At 45.2% G+C, this 26,684-nt stretch overlaps 1 protein-coding gene across 1 annotated transcript; it reads right to left on the minus strand.

Moving 5' to 3' along the window:
* Positions 1-4,180: 4,180 nt before the first annotated feature.
* Positions 4,181-10,271, minus strand: LOC141082341 (uncharacterized). The gene is made up of 4 exons (XM_073566288.1): positions 10,139-10,271; positions 9,958-10,055; positions 9,669-9,759; positions 4,181-5,326 (listed from the first exon to the last, which is right to left on the minus strand). The coding sequence occupies exons 1-4, from the start codon at positions 10,269-10,271 to the stop codon at positions 4,185-4,187; spliced, it is 1,464 nt and encodes a 487-aa protein (XP_073422389.1). The 3' UTR covers positions 4,181-4,184.
* Between the last annotated feature and the right edge of the window lie 16,413 nt (positions 10,272-26,684).

Here is a 26,684-nt window from a genome sequence, read left to right on the forward strand (position 1 = left end):
CTCGCCTGGAGGCACTCAGGGGATCCACCTTGTCAGGTGGGGATTTAGGGCCTTCCTTCTGTGCTATGTGTGTGGGTCTCCGCTGTATATAACTATGCTGCGACCCTCTATTCGTGATGGCTTCACCAACCTGTACGGCTGTCAGCGTAAGCCTATTATACGGGTACCGTTCTCTTCACCGTCGGCCCCGGGCTCCTTATCTGATGCCGTGCCCTCATTTATTCAAGGTGCACAGGAATTTACAATCCACTGTACTTTCAGATTCGGCGATCAGGACTTACAGCTCCTGTCAGCCTAGGACTCTGATGTCCCTTTTCTCTATATTAGCGCTTCACTCAAGGGTCTGCTATATGCAGTATTTTAGCTTCCCTAGAGTCTCTCAATCTCTGCTTTTGTCCTTTCTCTCTTCACAGATCAGCTCCCTGTCTTCATCTCTCTGACAGGATCTTCTAGAAAGATCTTTTCACCTCACCTCCTCACGTTTAACTGTCATTTCTCCTCACAGCTCACAGCTGCTTTGTTTCCATGACAACTCCTCAGCTGATGCCTAGCTGACTCACCAACCCCCTCTGCTGGCCAGAATTTATAAGGCATCTCCCTTTTCTGACCTGCAGCAGGAAATTGTGATTTATTTATGCTGCCTGGCATGGGGTCCCTTTTTGCCTCCAAGCATGACTTTACCCATTAGAGGGAGGTAATGTCACTGTGACAACCGGACTCTGGGGTGTCACACTTGGAGACGGGGACAACATGGGCCTGTATGATTGCCAATGCCAGGGCTGGATTTCAGCCCCAGTCCGTACCTGCCCTTTTTAATTTTTGGAGATAAGTGTCCACCTCCTATGGGCGTGGCTTCTGATGTTTTCCTCTCTGCTGATTGGGCCATTTATCTGCATATACAGGGTGGGGTATTAGCCCCTCCAATATAAGGGCTCTCCTGTATATTGGGCATGTTTCTGTGCTATGAAGAATCCCTTGTGCTATTGAGATGACACCTGCTTATATAATATGATGCTATTGGGGCCATATAAAGGCAGAAGTGTGGCCTGTATTGTGGGAACGGTCTTGTGCTTTTTAGATCATCCATTGTGCTGCGGATGTTACATGCTTACACATTAGATCTTCAGTTGCTGCAGAGAATGATAGATTTCCTTTTGGGCCTTCTGCTTTGTTATTATAGGCGTCTTGCGTTTGAGCAGTAGGTCTATATGATCGATGTCTTTTGTCTCTGATCCATGACATCTTGTTATTTCTCTATCACTACAAGATATTAGACATACGGAGGATATATGGATGTGGCATCTTCTCTGTAACATGGAGCCACATCTGTGCTCAGTGCACATTAAGCACAAGGGGTCAGTTGTACTTCTTGCCCCACTAGCACTTTATTTGTTAGAGGTGTTTGACAATGGCTTTTGGTAAGGAGTCCTGCTAAGGGTCAATAAGGATCAGTGGATGTGGAGCGGAGGCGCCAAATCACTACCCAGGGTGCCACCCTCCGCTGTAAGGAAGGGACATCTACATAGGGTCATGCACAACCTATCTTCCCGAGATATTTCCCCTGTGTTATTTAATTAGTGCTAAATCAATCCGTTATTATTGTATCTTGGTGACTCCAGCTGTCCGGCATTACCACCACCAGACCCCCCATTACTACCACCAGACCCCCCCATTACCACCACCAGACCCCCCATTACTACCACCAGACCCCCCATTACTCCTTTACATTGGAAAGATTTTTCTTGGTTATTTCTTGTAAAATTTGATAGTTTTTAAATAATGAATAAAAGTTATTTTTTAGGGTTTCTTTTGCTGCAGTTGGTTTCCCCTGTGTCTCTGGCATCGATAGGGTCCTGGTTATCAATAGGGGGGTGACTGGAAAAAGATCTGGTCACAATCAGAAACTAAATGTATCTGACAATTAAATCCTTTACATCCCAATGGTGTAAATGAAGTTCTCAGCTTCTCCCCTTTCCTATAGGGGGTTGGTAGAATTCGTTCTCTACTTTTTTAATAAAAGTTTGACATGATTTTAATGTCTTGTTTTTCATTTCACTTTATTAAAATCTACAATTCATTTACATATATCTATGTATGGATTTATCTTTTACTCAATAAATACGGTGCACTTATCTCATTTCCACCTTGATAGTGACACTCTCTTAGGATACATTTTACTCTATGATGGCACTTTTGCACATAGCCACTAGATGGCGCTACAACATGGGGAGAATGGGAGATGGAGTATGTGAGTGACGACGGCCATTTTGCGCTTCTGCACTTTTATGGGTTCACACTTTCTTTACTTGGTGTGTACCCACAGTGTCCAGTTACATGAGGTCGTCATGGCTCACTGAGCAGTATCGCACCTAGCACATGTGGCGGCCGTGATTTCCCTGCGGTGCAGTTCATCTCTTTGTATGCTAACACATAGAACAGTCCCAGCAAAATACCCAAGATGGGGCACATTACAGAGTCTCACCCTTCTGCTGACTTACCGGGATAATAGCAGCTGTGACTTCAGATCTTCCAGGGTCACTACCTGTGGCACACACACAGAGAGGAGGTAACAACAAGCGTAGGAAGATGACAGTCCATACAAGGCCAGTTGATCCGAGGATCACAACCTGGCTACATCTTCCAGAGTCGAGTACTCCACCTGTGGCACATACACACAGAGGAGGTAACAACAAGTGTAGGAAGGTGACAGTCCATTGAGTCCATACAAGGTACAAGGCCAGTTGATCCAAAGATCACAACCTGGCTTCTCCAAACGTATCCATGGTTCAGTGATGGTCAATGGAGCAGATCTGTATTCTTCCAACCGAGGCTGAAAACCCCTAGGTTGTTTCCTATAGCATGATAGAGCCGTGTCCCTTGTGATGTTGTGGCTTCTGTCCTGTCTCTTGTCCTTTGGATGTATAGATGTCTTGGCAGAATCTCTCTGGCTGTTTCTCTCTCTCAGTCTCTTTATACAGAGGCATGTAACCTACTTTTAGACTTAACAAGTGTCCCTCATTCAGTATTTACATAAAGGGTAAGAATGGAGATGAGATTATTATAGCATTACTTGATTATTTAAACTATTTGCATAGTTTTTCCCTCTTTGCTTTAGAAGTCAACAAACTGGCTCCATAACACAATGCATAAATAGCATATCAGCAAACATCACTAGTGATCAAGGATAAGCGCACAATAAAAGTCAATATTACCGGCTTACACAAGCAAAAGTGTTTTCTTGACCAACTAGAAATCAACACTTAAATTTAAAGCCAACATACAGATAACTTGGTTAATTAAGAAACAATGCTGTATGTCTTTAAAATGCCAAAAGTAAAAAAAAAATGTTTTTAAAAATATAAAAAAAGCCAAAAGTAAAAAAAAGTTTTAAAAAATATTTTAAAAAATATAAAAGTTCATATCGCCCCTTCAAAATGAAATAAAAAAAACAAACATACACATATTTGTTATAGCCGCATTCAGAATCGCCCGATCTAAAATGCAATAAAGGAAAGACCAAAAGATCGTATCTGCACCAAAATGGTATCCATTAATAACGTCAGCTCGCCGCGCAAACAATAAGCCCTCACCCAACCCGAGATCATGAAAAATGGAGACGCGACGGGTATCGGAAAATGGTGCAATTCTTTTATAATTTACCTAATAAAGAGGAGTTATTTTTACTGATACAGTGGGTATGGAAAGTATTCACACCCCTTTGCATTTTTAAATTGTTTCATTGCAGCCATTTGGTAAATTCAAATTCATACTATCTATTCCTGACACTGGAGTGGCTTATAAACTTCCGAAGTATATAGATTGAGGTCTGGGATCTGCCAATATGTGGCTAGTTTTCTGACTGTTTCGAATAACATGATGCATGATTTTAGTTTTTTGTTTTTTTTTTCGCTTAGTCTCGCTTGAATATAGGTCAATATTAAATAGTCTCCTGATGAGTCGTCTTTGGTGAGGACGATGAAAACCGTTGAAATGAGAGGCTTGGAGAGTGTGTAAATGTCACCTCACCCTATATACTGAGACGTGGGGTACATGTTTTTTCTATTAGTCACTTTCTGACTAACCTTCAGAGGGTGAATTATGGGTATAGTTTTAAATTAGGAGAAAATAAAGTTTAGATTTATCCTTTTGTCAACAAATATAAGGAATGACAAGAGACAACTCATTTAAGAAGATTCAATTTTGGTTAAAACTACTTCAACATTATGAACATAAAATGGCTTCTCCTCTGTGTGACTGCTCTGATGGCGTTCAAGAAGCGCTTTCTGGTTAAAATGTTTCCCACATTCTGAACATATAAATGGCTTCTCCCCTGTGTGAGTTCTCTGGTGCTTAACACAATTTGATTTCTTGCTAAAACATTTCCCACATTCTGAACATGAAAATGGCTTCTCCCCTGTGTGAGTTCTCTGGTGCTTAACACAATTTGATTTATTGTTAAAACATTTCCCACATTCTGAACATGCAAAAGGTTTCTCCCCTGTGTGAGTTCTCTGGTGCTTAACACAATTTGATTTCTTGCTAAAACATTTCCCACATTCTGAACATGAAAAAGGCTTCTCTCCTGTGTGAGTTCTCTGGTGCTTAACAAAATTTGATTTATTGTTAAAGCATTTCCCACATTCTGAACATGAAAAAGGCTTCTCTCCTGTGTGAGTTCTTTGGTGGATAACAAAATGTGATTTATGTACAAAACATTTCCCACATTCTGAACATGAAAATATTTTCTCCCCTGTGTGAGTTCTCTGGTGCTTAACACAATGTGATTTATTGTTAAAACATTTCCCACATTCTGAACATGAAAAAGGCTTCTCCCCTGTGTGAGTTCTCTGGTGGGTAACAAAATTTGATTTCTGTGCAAAATATTTCCCACATTCTGAACAGGAAAAAGGCTTCTCCCCTGTGTGAGTTCTTTGGTGGGTAACAAATTGTGATTTATGTGCAAAACATTTCCCACATTCTGAACATGAAAAGGGCTTCTCCCCTGTCTGAGTTCTCTGGTGCTTAACACAATCTGATTTATTGCTAAAACATTTCCCACATTCTGAACATGAAAATGACTTCTTTGCTTTAGGAGAAGTTTGTTTTTTATTGCTTCTTTTGTGACTTTGATTTTCCTTAGTAGTCAGTAATGAATCAGAAGATGGGACCTGTTTCATAGGATCAGATGACAGATCTTTGCTGTGAATGGATGATGGTATATCTGGAGTAATAGCAGTCACTTCAGTTGTATCTTGTAGGATCTCAAGATCATCAGATTTAAAAATTGAAGATGTCAGCTGTCCCTCTGATCTCCTGGTACAGTCATCTGCTAAGATAAAAAAAAAATATTTTTAATGAAATACTGAGTTTTATATTTTTGAACATTTCTACTTAAACTGTTCATAAAAATGGCAAGCTATGTAAAAAACTATAATTATTTACCAAGACAATGACAGTTCACAGTCTAATAGAAAACCTTGTTGGATGAGCCAGTAGTGTGCGGTGTTCAACTGTTTGTTCATTCTGCCTCCCAAATATAGAATAAAACGAAACCAATCAATGTTATGTAGGTGAAAATAATACCAATTCTCATCTCACAAAAAACAAGTCCCCACTCAGGTCCATCATCTGTCAGTGGAAAAACAGAGGTTCCCACACTATTAGTGGCTCAAAGGCTGCTGAAAAGCAACAAGGTTTCTATAAACCAATCCAGCAAAATCCGCTCTCCCTTCGGAGTCTTGCAGTGTGCGCAAACAACATTTAGGATCCCTGTATTTAGCAATATTATAGTGAGAAGAATCCACTTAATTTTTGGTGTGTGTCTCCTGGAACACAATCTGGGCACTATGTGCTGGGTAATAAAATGGCAAATGTGTAATTTTCACTCTCCAACATCCACTGCGTGTTAATTTCCAGAAAGTGGCTGTGGAGTCAAAATATTCACTCCTCCTAAGGATTATAACCCTCAGTGAATTAATTAATAACATGGAATCACTTTATGGTGATTTCGACTGTTCTGGTTTTCTGTCATTTAGTTATATTAGGGCTTCTGCATATGGTGTGTCCAATCTCATCTGGGATCTGTTCCTGCTGTCCAGCTGGAGTAATCTGCTCCCTACTTCAGCCAATTGGAAAGTACCACACCCTACTAAAGCGCAAAGCACATGGCCGGAATCTGCCAGATACAGTGCTGTTCTCCTCTGGTTCAGTCCTCTGTGCTCAGCTTGTGACTTGTGTATTTGTTTCCTGCTGTGACCGTGGCCCGTTTACTGACTACTCTTGTGTCTTCTGATTCTGTATTCTGTCCTTCTGGTTCTGACCTGGCTACCTGACTATTCTTCTTGCCATCTAACACCACAGAATAGCAGGTAACACCATGGTCCAAGCCTAGGGGTCCCAGTGTAAGTCCAGATTCCATGTAATTGTGTTAAAGGGCGATGAGCAAGGCAATCCTTGGGATATGGAAAGCAGAAAAGATAGCGCCAAGCATGTTCATGGTGGACATCTTTTGATCTGCCAGTTGACCACGAATACATTGTGTCTGCAATCTATTCCAGCTAGATCTGTATTCAAATAGCTAAATGGCGCTCCTTCCCTTCTGAACACTGCCATGTGCCCAGACAGTAGTGTACAACCGTATATAGGGTATAGTGCGAAGCTGGAAAATAATTTGTAAGATCCATTTGTTTTCTATTATCCTTTGTGCAGAATTCCAAACTTACCACCACATAAAGTGACACACGTCAGATATTAATAATGGGGCCTGATTAGGAACTACTGAAATGATCAAACTCCACAGTCTCCATCAGTAATAAATGAGTAACTAGTGATGAAACCTCTCTGGTGTAATTAGAGTATGGGGCTCGGAGACTTCACAATCTATACTATCCTAAGCTCCAATATTTTCTGTCAGATGAGTTTCAAGAAGAAATATTAGGCATTTAAAGAGAACTGTGTATAAGGCCGGTTTCACACGTCCTGATATTTCCGGTACCGGAGATGTCCATGTGTGTAATATTCGTGGCACAAGTGTGACAACCGTGTGCCGCCTGTGTGCAGCATCAGTACTACATGGACGGCTGGCAGGGAAGAAGCGCTACATTAATCGCTGTTCCCCGGTGGCGGGTGCTGAAGGTGCTCTCATCATTCTCCTCTGCTCTGCCGGTGGGGAGAATGATGAGAGTTATATTAAAGTCAGAATGATGACAGCAGGTGGCGGCTTTTGGGACTATTACTCCCATCAACCTACACCTGCTGCTAAGAACAGTGACAGCAGGAGCATTCCTCACCTGACACCTGTGCTATAACTAAGTAAATGACTGAAAAAACTGGCGAGGATTCCCCTGTATTTCCTATAACCAGTATGGAAAACTCACAACTGGGGGCTGCAACCCTCAGCTGTCAGCTTCAGCAAGGCTGGTTATCAAGAATAGAGGGGTCCCAACACTGTTTTTTAAATTATTTAAATAATGCTTCAGTGCTTGGAAACTGAGGCCATTAATACAAGTAGCACATTCTGTCACCTGCAACTATAATAGAAACTATTGAGAAAAGACACCGGTGGCACAAAAAACATGGCGCCTTCAGGTAAAAGACCGGAGACACTTTCCTGAAGCAGCTCTGCCCCCTGAAATAAAACTGTGTGCACATACCCTAGTTCTCCGCAAGGAGAAATGATACTTCTTGGATATCGGTCAGACGCCTCTCTCACAGCCAAACCAGATCTCACACTTTGCACTGATGAGGGGCAGTACCCCGAAACACAGTGTCTGCAAATTGAGATTCTGGCTTGGCTTTTATCCTACGTCATTTGACAAGGCTCATTAAAGGGTCAACCTTGACTTCTAGGATTGCTACCTCCAATAGGTGGCACTAGAGTTCTAGTCCTCTTCCTCTCTGAAGAGACAATTTGCATAATTAGCATACCCTAGTTACAAACACTAGGCTACAGCACCCGGCAAACGCTCAGTACATGAATCATTCTAAGGCCGGGGTCACACTAGGGTGTGTGATGCGAGAAACAACACCCGGCACTACCCCCGGCACTCGGACCGGAGCGTGCGGCTACATGGATTTCTAAGGGCCAATGCAGACGGCCATATGTATCCTCTGATCTGAGAGAATCGGCCAATTATACTGTACAGCTGACACTTGGATCAGGATCTGACCCGAGTGTCAGCACAGTGTGGTCCGATTGTCTAGGATGAGAAAATCAGAGAACACTGAGGCAAAGATGGAAAACAAACGCTTCTCCATTATGTCATCAGAGTGCAGTCCAATGTTTTCCACGCACTCATTGTATTGCATTACTGAGTGTGATCGGAATATCATACGTTAACAATATATAACATATAACGCATGTTCCAACCCCATGGATTGAGACAAACACCTTGGTCGCCTCAGAAAGACCTTTTTGAGTCAGGGCTACCATCCAAGAACAATAGAAAACCAAATTACAAGAGCCACCAGAATGTCAAGGAATCACCTGCCACATTACAAAGCTAGAGAAGAAAATAACCGGGTGCCTCTAGTGGTCACCTACAACCCAAATCTGGAGGTGCTAAGGGGAGCGGCACGGAAATTACAACCTTTACTGCAAAAAGATGCCCGATTACAATCCATGTTTCCAGACCCCCCACTGCTGTGTTTTAGGCAGCCCCCAAATCTAAGAAGCATCATTGTCAGAAGCTCCCTGTCCTCTCCAACAGCTGCAGGAACCTTTCCTTGCAACCAGAAAAAATGTAAAACCTGTCCACTTATAATGACCACGGACAAGATAAAGATCCCCAACTCACATCAGGACTACAAGATCCCAGGTACTCTCACCTGCATTACATCTAATGGGGTGTACTTAATTATTTGTACTAAATGTCCAACTGGGGTCTGCATGTGAGGGAGACTTCTCATCGCCACACAATAAGAGAAAAAAGAAGGGATCTACCTGTGGCAAAACATTTTTATATCCTCGGTCATAGCACGATGGACATTAAATTACTTGTATTAAAAGGTAACTTCAACTCTCAGAGAGACAGGAGGGTCTGGGAGTATAAATTTATGACAACGTTTGACACACTCAGTGCAGGAATGAATGTGTCACATGGATTTATGTCTTTTTACATCAATTAAGGAATTTGCTCTTCAGAACTTCTGGGGTCATCACACAACACAGAACCAGACCCCAATCAGAGGGCAATAAAACCTTCACACTCCTAATCTATAAACTGTTCCAATATTTATGTTTATACCTCTCCCATAATGACAATTCTGCTAAATGTTACTTGTCTTATCTATTGCGTTATTTCTGTGTTGTTTTGTGTATAAATATGTGATTTTTCAGATGTTGTATTAGTCTAGCCTGATGAAGAGACCTGAGTAGTCTCGAAAGCTTGCAATGTGTTACCACCTTTTCAGTTAGCCATTAAAAGGTATCAACTACTGAGGACTCTCAATTCTAAATATTCTTCTATCTACTGGCTAACACGGTACAAATATATACATCTTTCCTGTAACCAAGTCAATTGAACAGTTTTGGGTGGAGGAGAATGTTGTGATCTAGAGGCAAAATGGTGATCATGGTAATACGGCCGGACTACACCACCGATAAAGCAGCCACAGCCGGTGACTGAGAGGAATCTGTGACTTCTCTGCATTCAGTGGTTCCTACTCACCTGGGTAGTCATATGTGGGAATCTCCTCTTTACACCGCTCATCATCCCTCACATATGTCTCTGTAGGATTAATAGGAGTCAGATCTTCACCCTGAAACAAATATTGTAAAAGTCACCGACAGATGGAGAAGTCCCATCTATGATCAGCTCTAATCCTGCCATCTCCACCGTTCTCATTACACAAGTATAAAACACAGAATACTGGTGGATAAAACAAGACTGAGCACAAGACCTTCACAGCCGTCTACACATCACAGGGGAGATCTCCTGACACCTTCTCTCCATCTACCTGATGATCCTGAGGAGCACTGGGATCTTCTTGTTTACAGTCCTGTGGAAGAAGAGGACGGGGACATCTCTCTGGTGTTGTCCTCTTACTGGATAGATCTGGAGGAAACACATACAGGGACTGAATTCATTCTCTACATACAGATAATTATAGGCCGTGTGTATTTAGTCCTGTCTATTACCTGGAGATGTGAGGGGCTGGGGAACCTCCATTATGACGTTCTTGTACAGATATCTGTGTCCTTCTAAATACTCCCACTCCTCCATGGAGAAATAGACAGCGACATCCTGACACCTTATAGGAACCTGACACATACAATGATATCGTCATCCCCCCGATCCCTTCATAGTGTTACTGTATAATGTCCCAGCATTCCCAGCAGTGTCACCTCTCCAGTCAGCAGCTCCATCATCTTGTAGATGAGTTCTAGGATCTTCTGGTCATTGATGTCCTCATGGATCAGGGGGTGAGGTGGAGGCCCCGTGATTGGGCTCAGGGGTCTTCTCCATCCCTCAGACACAGGGTCCTGACAGCGATCACTAGAGGTCTTCTTCACCACTGTGTAATCCTGGTTATGGAGAGACACAGTAATAAATCTCACTACAGACATTTCCAGAGTCCTCACCTCTCCAGTTCTGTCCTCCTGTTATTCCCATAGATAAGAATGATGTAATGTGACGTCATCAGAATCTCTCACCTCTCCAGTGAGACGGAAGAGGATCTCTAGGGTGAGGTGTAACATCCTCTCCACCATCTTGTCTCTGTCCATATCCATCCTTGATGGGTAAATCAGGAAAATTCTCTTCTGTAGAAGATCTTCACTGAGAGGATCCGATATTGTAGAGACCTGAATGAGAAGAAGATGATCCGATGTAACATCATAAGAATCCTGTGTAATAATACAATTACTGGAGATAATAAGGGAAACATATGAGGAGATTTATTATCTTACAGGGTTTAGTTTTCTTCCCTGACATCTACTAATAAAACCTATATATTTAGGCCACAGACAACAAGCAGTTTCCTCCTCGGAGTCGGCAGCTGAACACGTTCCTCATAGACTCATCTTCCATAACGCTAATTCTCGTCTCATTACCGACACTGGAATCGGCATTAGCAATACTGCAGGAGATATTCATTACACACAACATGAGAAATAACTCCTTCATGATGAGGACGACATCTTCATCTTCTACTGCGGCTCTAGAGACAGATGTGGCCAGAGTCGGTCACTGCCTCCATCCCCACCGGCCGTCTATATGAAGGTTTCCCGTCTTCCCCGCACTGGAATCCTCTCTCACGTTAGATCTCAGCTCTGAGTCACACACAGAAGTTTGAGGCTTTTCTGGAAGAACAGGACAGGAGAGATCTGAGGCCGATGTCTCCATGTACAGGGTTTCCCCTCGGGATAAGAGGCTTTTCTATCCCTTTCCCCCAATTAGAGGGGACACCTGTGGATATCGGGGTCTTTACCGGCTGCAGTCCTGGGGGGATTTACTCGGTAACGTGGACGTTGGACAAACGTCACCATCATTTACCACCAGAGTGAAGGAACATCGCTCCTCTATTCAGCTCTATGGATCCAGGATGAAATCCACTGCGGCCCCTGCAAGAAAAGAGCGAAGTCTGGTGAGACCCCCGAGGCCGGAGATTTCTACAGCTGCTCTGTGCACACAGGACCTGTGATGAGGTCACAGGAGGGGAGGAGTCAGGGGTCACATGATCAGGGGCCTCAGTGTGTGCAGGACTCTGCTGTGCTGGTTGTCATGGTGCTGGATGAGGGGAACTTTATGTGTGGGGTCAGGAGGGGTTTACAGGGTGGATGTAGCAGAGCCGTGTGTGTACGAGGTGTACGGAGCGGAGCCGTGTGTGTACGAGGTGTAAGGAGCAGAGCCGTGTGTGTACGAGGTGTACGGAGCGGAGCCGCGTGTGTACGAGGTGTACGGAGCGGAGCCGTGTGTGTACAAGATGTACGGAGCGGAGCCGTATGTGTACGAGGTGTATGGAGCAGAGCCGTGTGTCTACGAGGTGTAAGGAGCAGAGCCGTGTGTGTACGAGGTGTAAGGAGCAGAGCCGTGTGTGTACAAGGTGTAAGGAGCAGAGCCGTGTGTGTACGAGGTGTATGGAGCAGAGCCGTGTGTGCACAAGATGTACGGAGCGGAGCCGCGTGTGTACGAGGTGTACGCAGCCGAGCCACGTGTGTACAAGGTGTACGGAGCGGAGCCGTATATGTACGAGGTGTACGGAGCGGAGCCGTATGTGTACGAGGTGTACGGAGCGGAGCCGTGTGTGTACGAGGTGTACGGAGCGGAGCCGTGTGTGTACGAGGTGTACGGAGCGGAGCCGTGTGTGTACAAGATGTACGGAGCGGAGCCGTATGTGTACGAGGTGTACGGAGCGGAGCCACGTGTGTACAAGGTGTACGGAGTGGAGCCGCATGTGTACGAGGTGTACGGAGCGGAGCCGTGTGTCTACGAGGTGTACGGAGCGGAGCCCTGTGTGTACGAGGTGTACGGAGCGGAGCCGCATGTGTACAAGGTGTACGGAGTGGAGCCGCATGTGTACGAGGTGTACGGAGCGGAGCCGTGTGTCTACGAGGTGTACGGAGCGGAGCCCTGTGTGTACGAGGTGTACGGAGCGAAGCCGCATGTGTACAAGGTGTATGGAGTGGAGCCGCGTGTGTGCGAGGTGTACGGAGCGGAGCCACGTGTGTACAGAACAGAGCAGTGTCGGGATCCCTCAGATTACTCTTTCATCTGAAGGACCGATGTTCTTAGGTGTGAAGCATCATATGTCTCTAATTAAATCAGCTCCGTCGAGAAGAACTACACAGACACCAGCTGTATAATACCACTCGGGATGCCTGCCAAGACGCCTCTGGCTTATCAGTTAGGCTTCCGTCTTTTATAGTAAAGAATTTAAACATTTTACAGACATGCGCAGTACAAATGATTTTACAACTTGTTTTCGACAAAGAAAGTCATTTAGGCGAAAAAGCAGAGGTATTTGACCTTGGTTCACAAGGGAGATGTCTGAGACATCTCCTCAAGAACAGATAAGGTTTTAAACAAGAGAATGCAACATAGACAGAACTCAATTTAACTCCTTCAGTTCCTATCATTCCCCCCTTTGACATCTTCATTTTCCACAATCTGGAACACTGGATCCTGCAACAACAGCGGATAGTGGCTCGTTCACCAGGTACTATCCCAGGCCGACGGGTTGCCCAAGGGAGACAGGTCTTCTACCTTCTCCATCCCCCAGATACTGAAGCCACGTCCATCATTGCAAGAGTACGCTCCTTCATGCCAGAAATGAGATGTCAATCTAGGACTCAAAGGAATAATAGTTAAATTCTTGTTGTTTACAGTCAAACTTCCTTATCTATTTCTACATCTTTTCTTGCATACAGAGATACACCAAAAAACAAGTTTCAATAGCACATATATTACGAAGATACAAACAACAATACGTAATAGACTTAGTATAATCCCAGTTATCCAGCCTCCAATACCCTTAAACCAATTAGCTGGATTAAGAAAGGAGAATGTATCTGACCACCAACTATCCTTAGTACGATCATTGTCTTTATCGTACTGATCTCTAAGTCTTTGAACATCCTCTATTTTTGATCTTAACTTTATAATGCTGTTGGGATCTATATAATGACAGCAAGCGGGTCCGATGACTTGACACATACCTCCTTGTGCTGCAGTTAAATAATCTAATACTATGGTATGCTGATTAGTGGCTATGATGAGCTGATTTTGGACAGCAACGGTGGTGTTCAATATATCCAATATATCCCATATTTGGTCATCTAAGTAATCTGTAGCCCTGACTAATTTATCCCACATTTGAGTGATCATAGGATAAATAAAAATAGAGCTGACAATTTTATTGGCCACACTCATCTGCACTATATGTGGTCTCCCAGAGAGGCGAGGTGTATTGTCAGCAGCTCTTTTGTACAACGTGTGTTTAGGTATGCTCTGAGTATTCAACTGGTCATTCGGAATAACAAAGGTAGCTGGAGTCAAACGACCCAGGGTACAAGCACCTTTTACCCCTACTGGCAACCATTTATATGCATTGTCTCCACATACCCAGTACATGTCACTAGGTAGGTCCCATAGGGCTGAATGTTGTAATACCAGTCTATGAACTAAATCTATGAACGCAGATACATTCTGAAGCATACACCAATTTGGAAGTTGTCCTAAAGGGCTACAATACCCTACATCGGGATTTCCACAGGTGGGAGTTCCTTTCTCATATCCAGATGACTCGTTGCAAGGTATATTACCTGAAATATTAAAACAAGTTTCATTATTGCCCTGGGGAAATAAATTGGAATACTCCCAGGACGTGTTATGCAACCTTCTTTCTAGCAGTATTGGTTTGAAGGCATCAGTAGAGTGGGAAGTTACATTAAAACTAACTTGTAGGCCATACATTGGAATTTGCCCCAGGTAGGTTAATCGAGTTCTATTCCTGGGTACCCAAGCCCCCCCTTTATATGCCAGATATTGAAGGTATGTATTACTTCCTGAAAGATTACCCTGCCACCAAGGGTATCCTACCCATCCCACAATAGGTATTCCAACAGTTGTGTTCCATAACTTCACATTATTTGTGGCATTATTAGCAAGTGTATCAGAACAACTGGTCCAGGCAAATAATTCCTCGGGTGGCATAGGAATAACAAGGAACGGAATACTAGTGGCTGATACTGGTGAATGTGTGCAGATCCAGCAAATGATTTGACCAATCATTTAGTATTTTTTCATGATGTTGTATAAACTTATTATTCAAGGACATTGGAGAATTTAGATTGTCCCACGCAGCTACCATTATTACAGATAATGCAACAAAACCAAACCAAAACATTATGCACTCTTATGCTTTGTTAATTCCTGTGGCTAGTTTGCAATGCGATGCGTGGATCCAGGTTGGTCGTCCTTCCAACTTAACAGAAGTAGGCGTTGTTAGGAGTACTTGGTAAGGTCCTTGATATCGGGGTTCAAGGGTCTTTCTGGAGTGTTTCTTGACATATACGTAATCACCAGGTTGTAGACAGTGAGTTCCTTCCACACTATCTGGATCTCTGTCTGATTCAATTGTTTCAGGGACACCGAATCGTGGTACTAGTTCCATCACCAGTTTCTTTGCAGTGGCTCGAGCTGTAGCCGTTTTCACCGGGTAGGCCTCTGGCCATCCAGAGAAGAGATCTACACATACTAGGATATTTGCATACACTCCTACCTTGGTAGCTGTATGTCGTCAATCTGCCGTCTCTGAAACGGGTAGAGAGGCCTAGGTGTCGCTTTCTTAGGGACTTTTACTGTTTTACCTGGGTTGTGCTGTGCACAGATGAGGCATGATTGTACAAGTTTCGCGGCTGCGCAACTGAAGCCAGGAGCGATCCAGAAGGCATCTACCATGGCACACATGTGACTTTTTGAGGTGTGATTGGGGCCATGTGCTGCTTGCGCCATGATTGGGAACAGGGACTTTGGTGGGCACATTTTATCCTTATTCTCCCATACTCCATTTGAGTTCAGCTCAGCTCCCAGTCTCCCCCGGTGTACCTTCTCTGTTTGGGCAGCCTTTTGCTGGAGGGATTTCAGGACATCTAGACCCAATGTGGCTGGAATATGCTGACTCCCCGCCACCGTCCACTGCTCTCTCTAGGCCGCCTTGTGCTATTTTAGCAGCCTCGTTCACCCTTCTATTGCCCTCTACCTCCACGGAGTCACCTTTGTGTGTGCTTTTACCTTGACAATGCAAACCTGGACTGGTAACATCAATGCCTCCATCAATTGTTTCACCAGCTCTGCATTTTTAATGGGCTTCGAATCTGTGAAAATATTAGCGACTTTACCTGCAGCGGCTCTACACGCCTCAGTGAGTGCCTTCAACTCTGCCTCCTGCGCCGACATGTGAGGAGAGAGTGGTTCCGCTCGGATTACCTCATGTGAGGATACTACTGCATATCCAGTGTAGAATCGTCCATCCTGGTGGTATCTGGGGCCATCTACAAAAAAGAAACTCAAAGTCTGCATTAGGAACAGGTTTTTCATGAATGTGTGCAAACCCAACTGTCTCCTGACTCATCAGTTCTATGCAGACATGTTCATGCGTCATGTCAAAGTATCCTTCCTCACTTGCCAATATGGTCACCAATTCCCCCTTTTCTGAATCCACAGGCAGGAGGGTGGCTGGATTCAGAACGTTACATCTTTTGAGGAGTGACATACTCAGGAATTAGTAGAGCACACTCAAGTCGGAGCTGTCTGGCCATAGACAGATGTTTTGGTTGAACTTGTAGGAGTATGGCATGGATGTCATGTGGGGAATAGATTGTCAAAAGAAACGTCAGTGTCATCTCACATGCCTTCCCTATTACGTCTCCACTTTTTTCCTTGTGCTCCAGCATACATGACAGGTCGTTTTATTGTCCTTGTTTGCTCAATATCTTTAGCTACCTTAAGGAGGTCTTTCGGATCTACATGTCTCCATTCAGGTCTGGCTGTCTGTACTGCGTCTCGTAAGTCTTTGTTCATACCGTCAATGAATGCATTCACCAGTATTCTAACATCAAGTGGGTTTATGCAAATGTACCCCATGTCTGCCCATTTCAGCTGTAACCGTCCAAGGTATATCTCTACTCTCTCTCCTCTTTGCTGTGTCACATTAGTCAGGAGTACAGACTGCTCTGATTGTTCCACTGCAGCCCATTGTCTTAGTGACTCACAGTACGTCTCCCCAGATCGTGCAGATTTATCATCCATGCCCCAAGCCTGATTCTTTGTCACATCTGTGTGTGTCTTAATTATATGATCTAGTGCGTCACCTGCCTTTAAACTCATCAACCTCTCTAGGTCTGCCCAGGTACACTTATATGTCTGCTGTACTTCCTTTATGTGTCTGTAAAACGGGAATGGTTGGTCTTCAGGGGCAGGCAGCTGCTTCAGCAAAGCTAGCTGGTCAGAGGGGCTCCAGGGATAATACACCTGTATCTTTCTTATTCTAGTCACACTTCTAGGTCCTGCTGGGGTTGGCCGTCTGATGTCTACTGTCAGCTTACTCCTCAAGGGCCAATGTCCCCACTACCCACTATCCACACTATTATGTCAGCTTCTTATGATCTTGTCTGGATAAGATTTAGTGCAATTCTCTTAGGTCAGTAGCACAGGTCACACAAGTAGCTATTCAGTCTGGGTTTGTCTGAGTCTGACCACAGTGTTTACAAGTCCATCTGTTTTGTCTGGGTCTCTGGTTACACTTTGTCAATCAAACATTCATAATACACCTTCCACACTGCTGCACATTCTCAAGCATCATTTATTCACTTGCTATTTTCTTCCCTTGTCTGTGCCTTTTTGTACATCCAAACATTCACACTCTGGTATTTTTGCCTTTTTCAATATTTGTCCCACTTGTTTTACTGCTTCCTTCCTTCTCTGTATTTTGTAATTTGACACAATTTGCTATACAAATCAATCACACAACTAGAAGCAGGTTCAAACACATTAATGACCAAGCAATCACTTACAATTCCCTTCTAAATTAGGCACCATATCTTACTTTTAACTTCCAATCTTCAATTAAGTACTGTTGCTTTAAAATGCACAAATCTTTCAGCGTGTACCTTACGGATAGAATTACAGAGAATTTTGAGCACAGCTCACACTCAGCAGAGATAAGAGCGAAGGGAGAAGAAAAACTACGCAGCGCCATCCTTCACCCCTCCCGTCAGAATGCAGCGTCGTCCTTCACAGAATTCTGTAGTTCTTTAGACTTATCAAAATCAATTTCTACAAAGAAACTCAAAATCACGGGATTTCACTGTAAGGGCAGATAACTGTATAATGAGATTAACCATGTCTTGCCCTTTTTCTGGCCAAATGCATTCAGGAAACTTTACAATGTAATGCCACATATAACACGAACTATATCATTACTCAATTCATTCAGTCTCAGATGTAGATTTGAAATATCTATAACGCATCTGTCCGGGATTCCACCACAACTAGAAAGGTCACAAATCTCTTGACACAAAAATGATGTGTGATGATTCATTCATACGTGCTCATTCACTGATTTTTTTTTTTTTTTATACTCAATTACTCATCTCTCATCTTATTCAGAGGTTCTCATAGACATATATACAAGGATTCACACAGCCTGCCTATCTTGCACTTTGGATTTGATTAATACTTTTTCCAGGTTCTTTGCTGCACTACTTCCATATCTATCCTCAATTATATCACATAACCGATTTCCTTCTTCAGGTGTCTTTCCCTGACTGTTCCCCATTTTATCTTTTATTCTTATCCTGTTTCTCTTGTTGTCTTCCTGTTAGTCCCCTGCCTTAGGTGGTGTATTGGGTAAGCTCAAGACTAGGCTCTACTATACCTCGTTACCTTCTTCCTAAGGTGCTAACAGGCTAAATGGAGTGTCTGTTCCTCGGTGTACTACGTGTTTCGTGTACTTATATGCTATGTAGCATCCGAACAGAAATACTCCCACAACACACAGGATTGTAAATAAAGTGTCCATCTACTGGGGTTCTTCAGTCATATCCTGTCACAGGCTCATTTCACGGTCCTGTGCTCATTCGGTCACACTCTTATCTGTCACAAGGTTTATTCGTAAAGGGTGTTGATTTAAGCTTAGGCGGTGACCTCCCCGAAAGGACGCTGTCACATGACCCAGTTAGGCAATATCACCACTCTTTGAACGAATACCTACTGTGCAGCTTATTTTTCTACTTTCCACAACCTTTCAAATCAAAGTAGCCATTCAACAACCTCCTCTATTCCTAGTGCGGAACCGTCTATTGTGAAAAACTTGTCCGTCCGGGCTGCGCAGTATGAACTGTTCACCCAGCCTTATATTCCGTAATGTCAGACCTCTCCCATTTTGATTTGCATCAGCTCTTTTTCTAAAAATAGCTGTGCACACACAGAACCTACAGTAACCTCTCATTCGAGCAGAAATTACATATGCGTGTCACACCCGATTTCCTCAGAGTTCTTATATGGACCTGATTTTATGGCCCCCTCCTCTACTAGATTCCCCTTTATACGGACCTTAGTTATAATGATAGATTATGAAGAGCAGAGAAGAGAAAAATTGATCTCTTACCTGGCCAGGTGTTTAGGTCTGCTGTTCACAATTTCATCAGTAACTGGAGTGGTCTGTAGATCGGGTAGTCTTGGAGAGGTGCCTATATCAGGTCCCTGTTTCGGGCGCCAGGAAACTGTCGGAATCCCTCAGATTACTCTTTCATCTGAAGGACCGATGTTCTTAGGTGTGAAGCATCATATGTCTCTAATTAAATCAGCTCCATCGAGAAGAACTATACAAACACCAGCTGTATGGTACAACTCAGGATGCCTCCAAGACGCCTCTGGCTTATCAGTTAGGCTTCCGTCTTTTATAGTAAAGAATTTAAACATTTTACAGACATGCGCAGTACAAATGATTTTACAACTTGTTTTCGACAAAGAAAGTCATTTAGGCGAAAAAGCAGAGGTATTTGACCTTGGTTCACAAGGGAGATGTCTGAGACATCTCCTCGAAGAACAGATAAGGTTTTAAACAAGAGAATGCAACATAGACAGAACTCAATTTAACTCCTTCAGTTCCTATCATGACGCAGTGTAGACTGTTATTCATAATTGCTGTCTCCTCAGATTGTCAGCTCTTGTGATCAGGCTCCTGCTCCTCGCTCCGGTCTCTCCTGTACAGTGAGGCCTCATTATACCCCTGTATAAGGATCTAGTGACGCAGTGTAGACTGTTATTCAGCATTGCTGTCTCCTCAGATTGTCAGCTCTTGTGATCAGGCCTCTGCTCCTCGCTCCGGTCTCTCCTGTACAGTGAGGTCTCATTATACCCCTGTATAAGGATCTAGTGACGCAGTGTAGACTGTTATTCAGCATTGCTATCTCCTCAGATTGTCAGCTCTTGTGATCAGGCCCCTGCTCCTCGCTCCGGTCTCTCCTGTACAGTGAGGCCTCATTATACTCCTGTATAAGGATCTAGTGACGCAGTGTAGACTGTTATTCAGCATTGCTGTCTCCTCAGATTGTCAGCTCTTGTGATCAGGCCCCTGCTCCTCGCTCCGGTCTCTCCTGTACAGTGAGGCCTCATTATACTCCTGTATAAGGATCTAGTGACGCAGTGTAGACTGTTATTCAGCATTGCTGTGTCCTCAGATTGTCAGCTCCTGTGATCAGGCCTCTGCTCCTCGCTCCGGTCTCTCCTGTACAGTGAGGCCTCATTATACCCCTGTATAAGGATCTAGTGACGCAGTGTAGACTGTTATTCAGCATTGCTGTGTCCTCAGATTGTCAGCTCTTGTGAACAGGCCTCTGCTCCTCGCTCCGGTCTCTCCTGTACAGTGAGGCCTCATTATACCCCTGTATAAGGATCTAGTGACGCAGTGTAGACTGTTATTCAGCATTGCTGTCTCCTCAGATTGTCAGCTCCTGTGATCAGGCCTCTGCTCCTCGCTCCGGTCTCTCCTGTACAGTGAGGCCTCATTATACCCCTGTATAAGGATCTAGTGACGCAGTGTAGACTGTTATTCAGCATTGCTGTCTCCTCAGATTGTCAGCTCTTGTGATCAGGCCTCTGCTCCTCGCTCCGGTCTCTCCTGTACAGTGAGGTCTCATTATACCCCTGTATAAGGATCTAGTGACGCAGTGTAGACTGTTATTCAGCATTGCTGTGTCCTCAGATTGTCAGCTCTTGTGATCAGGCCCCTGCTCCTCGCTCCGGTCTCTCCTGTACAGTGAGGCCTCATTATACCCCTGTATAAGCATCTAGTGACGCAGTGTAGACTGTTATTCAGCATTGCTGTGTCCTCAGATTGTCAGCTCTTGTGATCAGGCTCCTGCTCCTCGCTCCGGTCTCTCCTGTACAGTGAGGCCTCATTATACCCCTGTATAAGGATCTAGTGACACAGTGTAGACTGTTATTCAGCATTGCTGTGTCCTCAGATTGTCAGCTCTTGTGATCAGGCCTCTGCTGTTCGCTCCGGTCTCTCCTGTACAGTGAGGCCTCATTATACCCCTGTATAAGGATCTAGTGACGCAGTGTAGACTGTTATTCAGCATTGCTGTCTACTCAGATTGTCAGCTCTTGTGATCAGGCCTCTGCTGCTCGCTCCGATCTCTCCTGTACAGTGAGGCCTCATTATACCCCTGTATAAGGATCTAGTGACGCAGTGTAGACTGTTATTCAGCATTGCTGTGTCCTCAGATTGTCAGCTCTTGTGATCAGGCCTCTGCTCCTCGCTCCGGTCTCTCCTGTACAGTGAGGCCTCATTATACCCCTGTATAAGGATCTAGTGACGCAGTGTAGACTGTTATTCAGCATTGCTGTGTCCTCAGATTGTCAGCTCTTGTGATCAGGCCTCTGCTGCTCGCTCCGATCTCTCCTGTACAGTGAGGCCTCATTATACCCCTGTATAAGGATCTAGTGACGCAGTGTAGACTGTTATTCAGCATTGCTGTGTCCTCAGATTGTCAGCTCTTGTGATCAGGCCTCTGCTCCTCGCTCCGGTCTCTCCTGTACAGTGAGGCCTCATTATACTCCTGTATAAGGATCTAGTGACGCAGTGTAGACTGTTATTCAGCATTGCTGTTTCCTCAGATTGTCAGCTCTTGTGATCAGGCCTCTGCTCCTCGCTCCGATCTCTCCTGTACAGTGAGGCCTCATTATACCCCTGTATAAGGATCTAGTGACGCAGTGTAGACTGTTATTCAGTATTGCTGTCTCTTCAGATTGTCAGCTCTTGTGATCAGGCCTCTGCTCCTCGCTCCGGTCTCTCCTGTACAGTGAGGCCTCATTATACTCCTGTATAAGGATCTAGTGACGCAGTGTAGACTGTTATTCAGCATTGCTGTTTCCTCAGATTGTCAGCTATTGTGATAAGGCCTCTGCTCCTCGCTCCGGTCTCTCCTGTACAGTGAGGCCTCATTATACCCCTGTATAAGGAGCTAGTGACGCAGTGTAGACTGTTATTCAGCATTGCTGTCTCCTCAGATTGTCAGCTCCTGTGATCAGGCCTCTGCTCCTCGCTCCGGTCTCTCCTGTACAGTGAGGCCTCATTATACCCCTGTATAAGGAGCTAGTGACGCAGTGTAGACTGTTATTCAGCATTGCTGTGTCCTCAGATTGTCAGCTCTTGTGATCAGGCCCCTGCTCCTCGCTCCGGTCTCTCCTGTACAGTGAGGCCTCATTATACCCCTGTATAAGGATCTAGTGACACAGTGTAGACTGTTATTCAGCATTGCTGTCTCCTCAGATTGTCAGCTCCTGTGATCAGGCCCGTGCTCCTCGCTCCGGTCTCTCCTGTACAGTGAGGCCTCATTATACCCCTGTATAAGGATCTAGTGACGCAGTGTAGACTGTTATTCAGCATTGCTGTCTCCTCAGATTGTCAGCTCTTGTGATCAGGCCTCTGCTCCTCGCTCCAGTCTCTCCTGTACAGTGAGGCCTCATTATACCCCTGTATAAGGATCTAGTGACGCAGTGTAGACTGTTATTCAGCATTGCTGTGTCCTCAGATTGTCAGCTCTTGTGATCAGGCCCCTGCTCCTCGCTCCGGTCTCTCCTGTACAGTGAGGCCTCATTATACCCCTGTATAAGGATCTAGTGACGCAGTGTAGACTGTTATTCAGCATTGCTGTCTCCTCAGATTGTCAGCTCTTGTGATCAGGCCTCTGCTCCTCGCTCCGGTCTCTCCTGTACAGTGAGACCTCATTATACTCCTGTATAAGGATCTAGTGACGCAGTGTAGACTGTTATTCAGCATTGCTGTCTCCTCAGATTGTCAGCTCTTGTGATCAGGCCCCTGCTCCTCGCTCCGGTCTCTCCTGTACAGTAAGGCCTCATTATACCTCTGTATAAGGATCTAGTGACGCAGTGTAGACTGTTATTCAGCATTGCTGTTTCCTCAGATTGTCAGCTCTTGTGATCAGGCCCCTGCTCCTCGCTCCGGTCTCTCCTGTACAGTAAGGCCTCATTATACCTCTGTATAAGGATCTAGTGACGCAGTGTAGACTGTTATTCAGCATTGCTGTTTCCTCAGATTGTCAGCTCTTGTGATCAGGCTCCTGCTCCTCGCTCCGGTCTCTCCTGTACAGTGAGGCCTCATTATACCCCTGTATAAGGATCTAGTAACGCAGTGTAGACTGTTATTCAGCATTGCTGTCTCCTCAGATTGTCAGCTCTTGTGATCAGGCCTCTGCTCCTCGCTCCGGTCTCTCCTGTACAGTGAGGCCTCATTATACCCTGTATAAGGATCTAGTGACGCAGTGTAGACTGTTATTCAGCATTGCTGTGTCCTCAGATTGTCAGCTCTTGTGATCAGGCCTCTGCTCCTCGCTCCGGTCTCTCCTGTACAGTGAGGCCTCATTATACCCCTGTATAAGGATCTAGTGACGCAGTGTAGACTGTTATTCAGCATTGCTGTCTCCTCAGATTGTCAGCTCTTGTGATCAGGCCCCTGCTCCTCGCTCCGGTCTCTCCTGTACAGTGAGGCCTTATTATACCCCTGTATAAGGATCTAGTGACGCAGTGTAGACTGTTATTCAGCATTGCTGTCTCCTCAGATTGTCAGCTCTTGTGATCAGGCCTCTGCTCCTCGCTCCGGTCTCTCCTGTACAGTGAGGCCTCATTATACCCCTGTATAAGGATCTAGTGATGCTGTGTAGACTGTTATTCAGCATTGCTGTGTCCTCAGATTGTCAGCTCTTGTGATCAGGCCCCTGCTCCTCGCTCCGGTCTCTCCTGTACAGTGAGGCCTCATTATACCCCTGTATAAGGATCTAGTGACGCAGTGTAGACTGTTATTCAGCATTGCTGTCTCCTTAGATTGTCAGCTCTTGTGATCAGGCCCCTGCTCCTCGCTCCGATCTCTCCTGTACAGTGAGGCCTCATTATACCCCTGTATAAGGATCTAGTGACGCAGTGTAGACTGTTATTCAGCATTGCTGTCTCCTCAGATTGTCAGCTCTTGTGATCAGGCTCCTGCTCCTCGCTCCGGTCTCTCCTGTACAGTGAGGCCTCATTATACCCCTGTATAAGGATCTAGTGACGCAGTGTAGACTGTTATTCAGCATTGCTGTGTCCTCAGATTGTCAGCTCTTGTGATCAGGCCCCTGCTCCTCGCTCCGGTCTCTCCTGTACAGTGAGGCCTCATTATACCCCTGTATAAGGATCTAGTGACGCAGTGTAGACTGTTATTCAGCATTGCTGTCTCCTCAGATTGTCAGCTCCTGTGATCAGGCCCGTGCTCCTCGCTCCGGTCTCTCCTGTACAGTGAGGCCTCATTATACCCCTGTATAAGGATCTAGTGACGCAGTGTAGACTGTTATTCAGCATTGCTGTCTCCTCAGATTGTCAGCTCTTGTGATCAGGCCTCTGCTCCTCGCTCCAGTCTCTCCTGTACAGTGAGGTCTCATTATACCTCTGTATAAGGATCTAGTGATGCAGTGTAGACTGTTATTCAGCATTGCTGTGTCCTCAGATTGTCAGCTCTTGTGATCAGGCCCCTGCTCCTCGCTCCGGTCTCTCCTGTACAGTGAGGCCTCATTATACCCCTGTATAAGGATCTAGTGACGCAGTGTAGACTGTTATTCAGCATTGCTGTCTCCTCAGATTGTCAGCTCTTGTGATCAGGCCTCTGCTCCTCGCTCCGGTCTCTCCTGTACAGTGAGACCTCATTATACTCCTGTATAAGGATCTAGTGACGCAGTGTAGACTGTTATTCAGCATTGCTGTCTCCTCAGATTGTCAGCTCTTGTGATCAGGCCCCTGCTCCTCGCTCCGGTCTCTCCTGTACAGTAAGGCCTCATTATACCTCTGTATAAGGATCTAGTGACGCAGTGTAGACTGTTATTCAGCATTGCTGTTTCCTCAGATTGTCAGCTCTTGTGATCAGGCCCCTGCTCCTCGCTCCGGTCTCTCCTGTACAGTAAGGCCTCATTATACCTCTGTATAAGGATCTAGTGACGCAGTGTAGACTGTTATTCAGCATTGCTGTTTCCTCAGATTGTCAGCTCTTGTGATCAGGCTCCTGCTCCTCGCTCCGGTCTCTCCTGTACAGTGAGGCCTCATTATACCCCTGTATAAGGATCTAGTAACGCAGTGTAGACTGTTATTCAGCATTGCTGTCTCCTCAGATTGTCAGCTCTTGTGATCAGGCCTCTGCTCCTCGCTCCGGTCTCTCCTGTACAGTGAGGCCTCATTATACCCTGTATAAGGATCTAGTGACGCAGTGTAGACTGTTATTCAGCATTGCTGTGTCCTCAGATTGTCAGCTCTTGTGATCAGGCCTCTGCTCCTCGCTCCGGTCTCTCCTGTACAGTGAGGCCTCATTATACCCCTGTATAAGGATCTAGTGACGCAGTGTAGACTGTTATTCAGCATTGCTGTCTCCTCAGATTGTCAGCTCTTGTGATCAGGCCCCTGCTCCTCGCTCCGGTCTCTCCTGTACAGTGAGGCCTTATTATACCCCTGTATAAGGATCTAGTGACGCAGTGTAGACTGTTATTCAGCATTGCTGTCTCCTCAGATTGTCAGCTCTTGTGATCAGGCCTCTGCTCCTCGCTCCGGTCTCTCCTGTACAGTGAGGCCTCATTATACCCCTGTATAAGGATCTAGTGATGCTGTGTAGACTGTTATTCAGCATTGCTGTGTCCTCAGATTGTCAGCTCTTGTGATCAGGCCCCTGCTCCTCGCTCCGGTCTCTCCTGTACAGTGAGGCCTCATTATACCCCTGTATAAGGATCTAGTGACGCAGTGTAGACTGTTATTCAGCATTGCTGTCTCCTTAGATTGTCAGCTCTTGTGATCAGGCCCCTGCTCCTCGCTCCGATCTCTCCTGTACAGTGAGGCCTCATTATACCCCTGTATAAGGATCTAGTGACGCAGTGTAGACTGTTATTCAGCATTGCTGTCTCCTCAGATTGTCAGCTCTTGTGATCAGGCTCCTGCTCCTCGCTCCGGTCTCTCCTGTACAGTGAGGCCTCATTATACCCCTGTATAAGGATCTAGTGACGCAGTGTAGACTGTTATTCAGCATTGCTGTGTCCTCAGATTGTCAGCTCTTGTGATCAGGCCCCTGCTCCTCGCTCCGGTCTCTCCTGTACAGTGAGGCCTCATTATACCCCTGTATAAGGATCTAGTGATGCAGTGTAGACTGTTATTCAGCATTGCTGTCTCCTCAGATTGTCAGCTCTTGTGATCAGGCCCCTGCTGCTCGCTCCGTTATCTCCTGTACAGTGAGGCCTCATTATACCCCTGTATAAGGATCTAGTGACGCAGTGTAGACTGTTATTCAGCATTGCTGTCTCCTTAGATTGTCAGCTCTTGTGATCAGGCCCCTGCTCCTCGCTCCGATCTCTCCTGTACAGTGAGGCCTCATTATACCCCTGTATAAGGATCTAGTGACGCAGTGTAGTCTGTTATTCAGCATTGCTGTTTCCTCAGATTGTCAGCTCTTGTGATCAGGCCTCTGCTCCTCGCTCCGGTCTCTCCTGTACAGTGAGGCCTCATTATACCCCTGTGTAAGGATCTAGTGACGCAGTGTAGACTGTTATTCAGCATTGCTGTGTCCTCAGATTGTCAGCTCTTGTGATCAGGCCCCTGCTCCTCGCTCCGGTCTCTCCTGTACAGTGAGGCCTCATTATACCCCTGTATACG

The sequence above is a fragment of the Dendrobates tinctorius genome, unplaced genomic scaffold (genome assembly GCF_039654945.1).
Source record: "Dendrobates tinctorius isolate UK_male_01 unplaced genomic scaffold, ASM3965494v1 ptg000017l, whole genome shotgun sequence".
Taxonomy (NCBI): Eukaryota; Metazoa; Chordata; class Amphibia; order Anura; family Dendrobatidae; genus Dendrobates; species Dendrobates tinctorius.

What these genes read in the sequence shown, in the direction of transcription:
- LOC141082341 (XM_073566288.1), bottom strand. Translation starts at nt 10,271, where the DNA reads ATGTGTCAGGTTCCTATAAGGTGTCAGGATGTCGCTGTCTATTTCTCC. An exon ending in GTGCTCCTCAGGATCATCAG is followed by an intron (nt 9,760 to 9,957) that starts GTAGATGGAGAG and finishes TATTTGTTTCAG; the next exon opens with GGTGAAGATCTGACTCCTAT. An exon ending in TCCCACATATGACTACCCAG is followed by an intron (nt 5,327 to 9,668) that starts GTGAGTAGGAAC and finishes TTATCTTAGCAG; the next exon opens with ATGACTGTACCAGGAGATCA.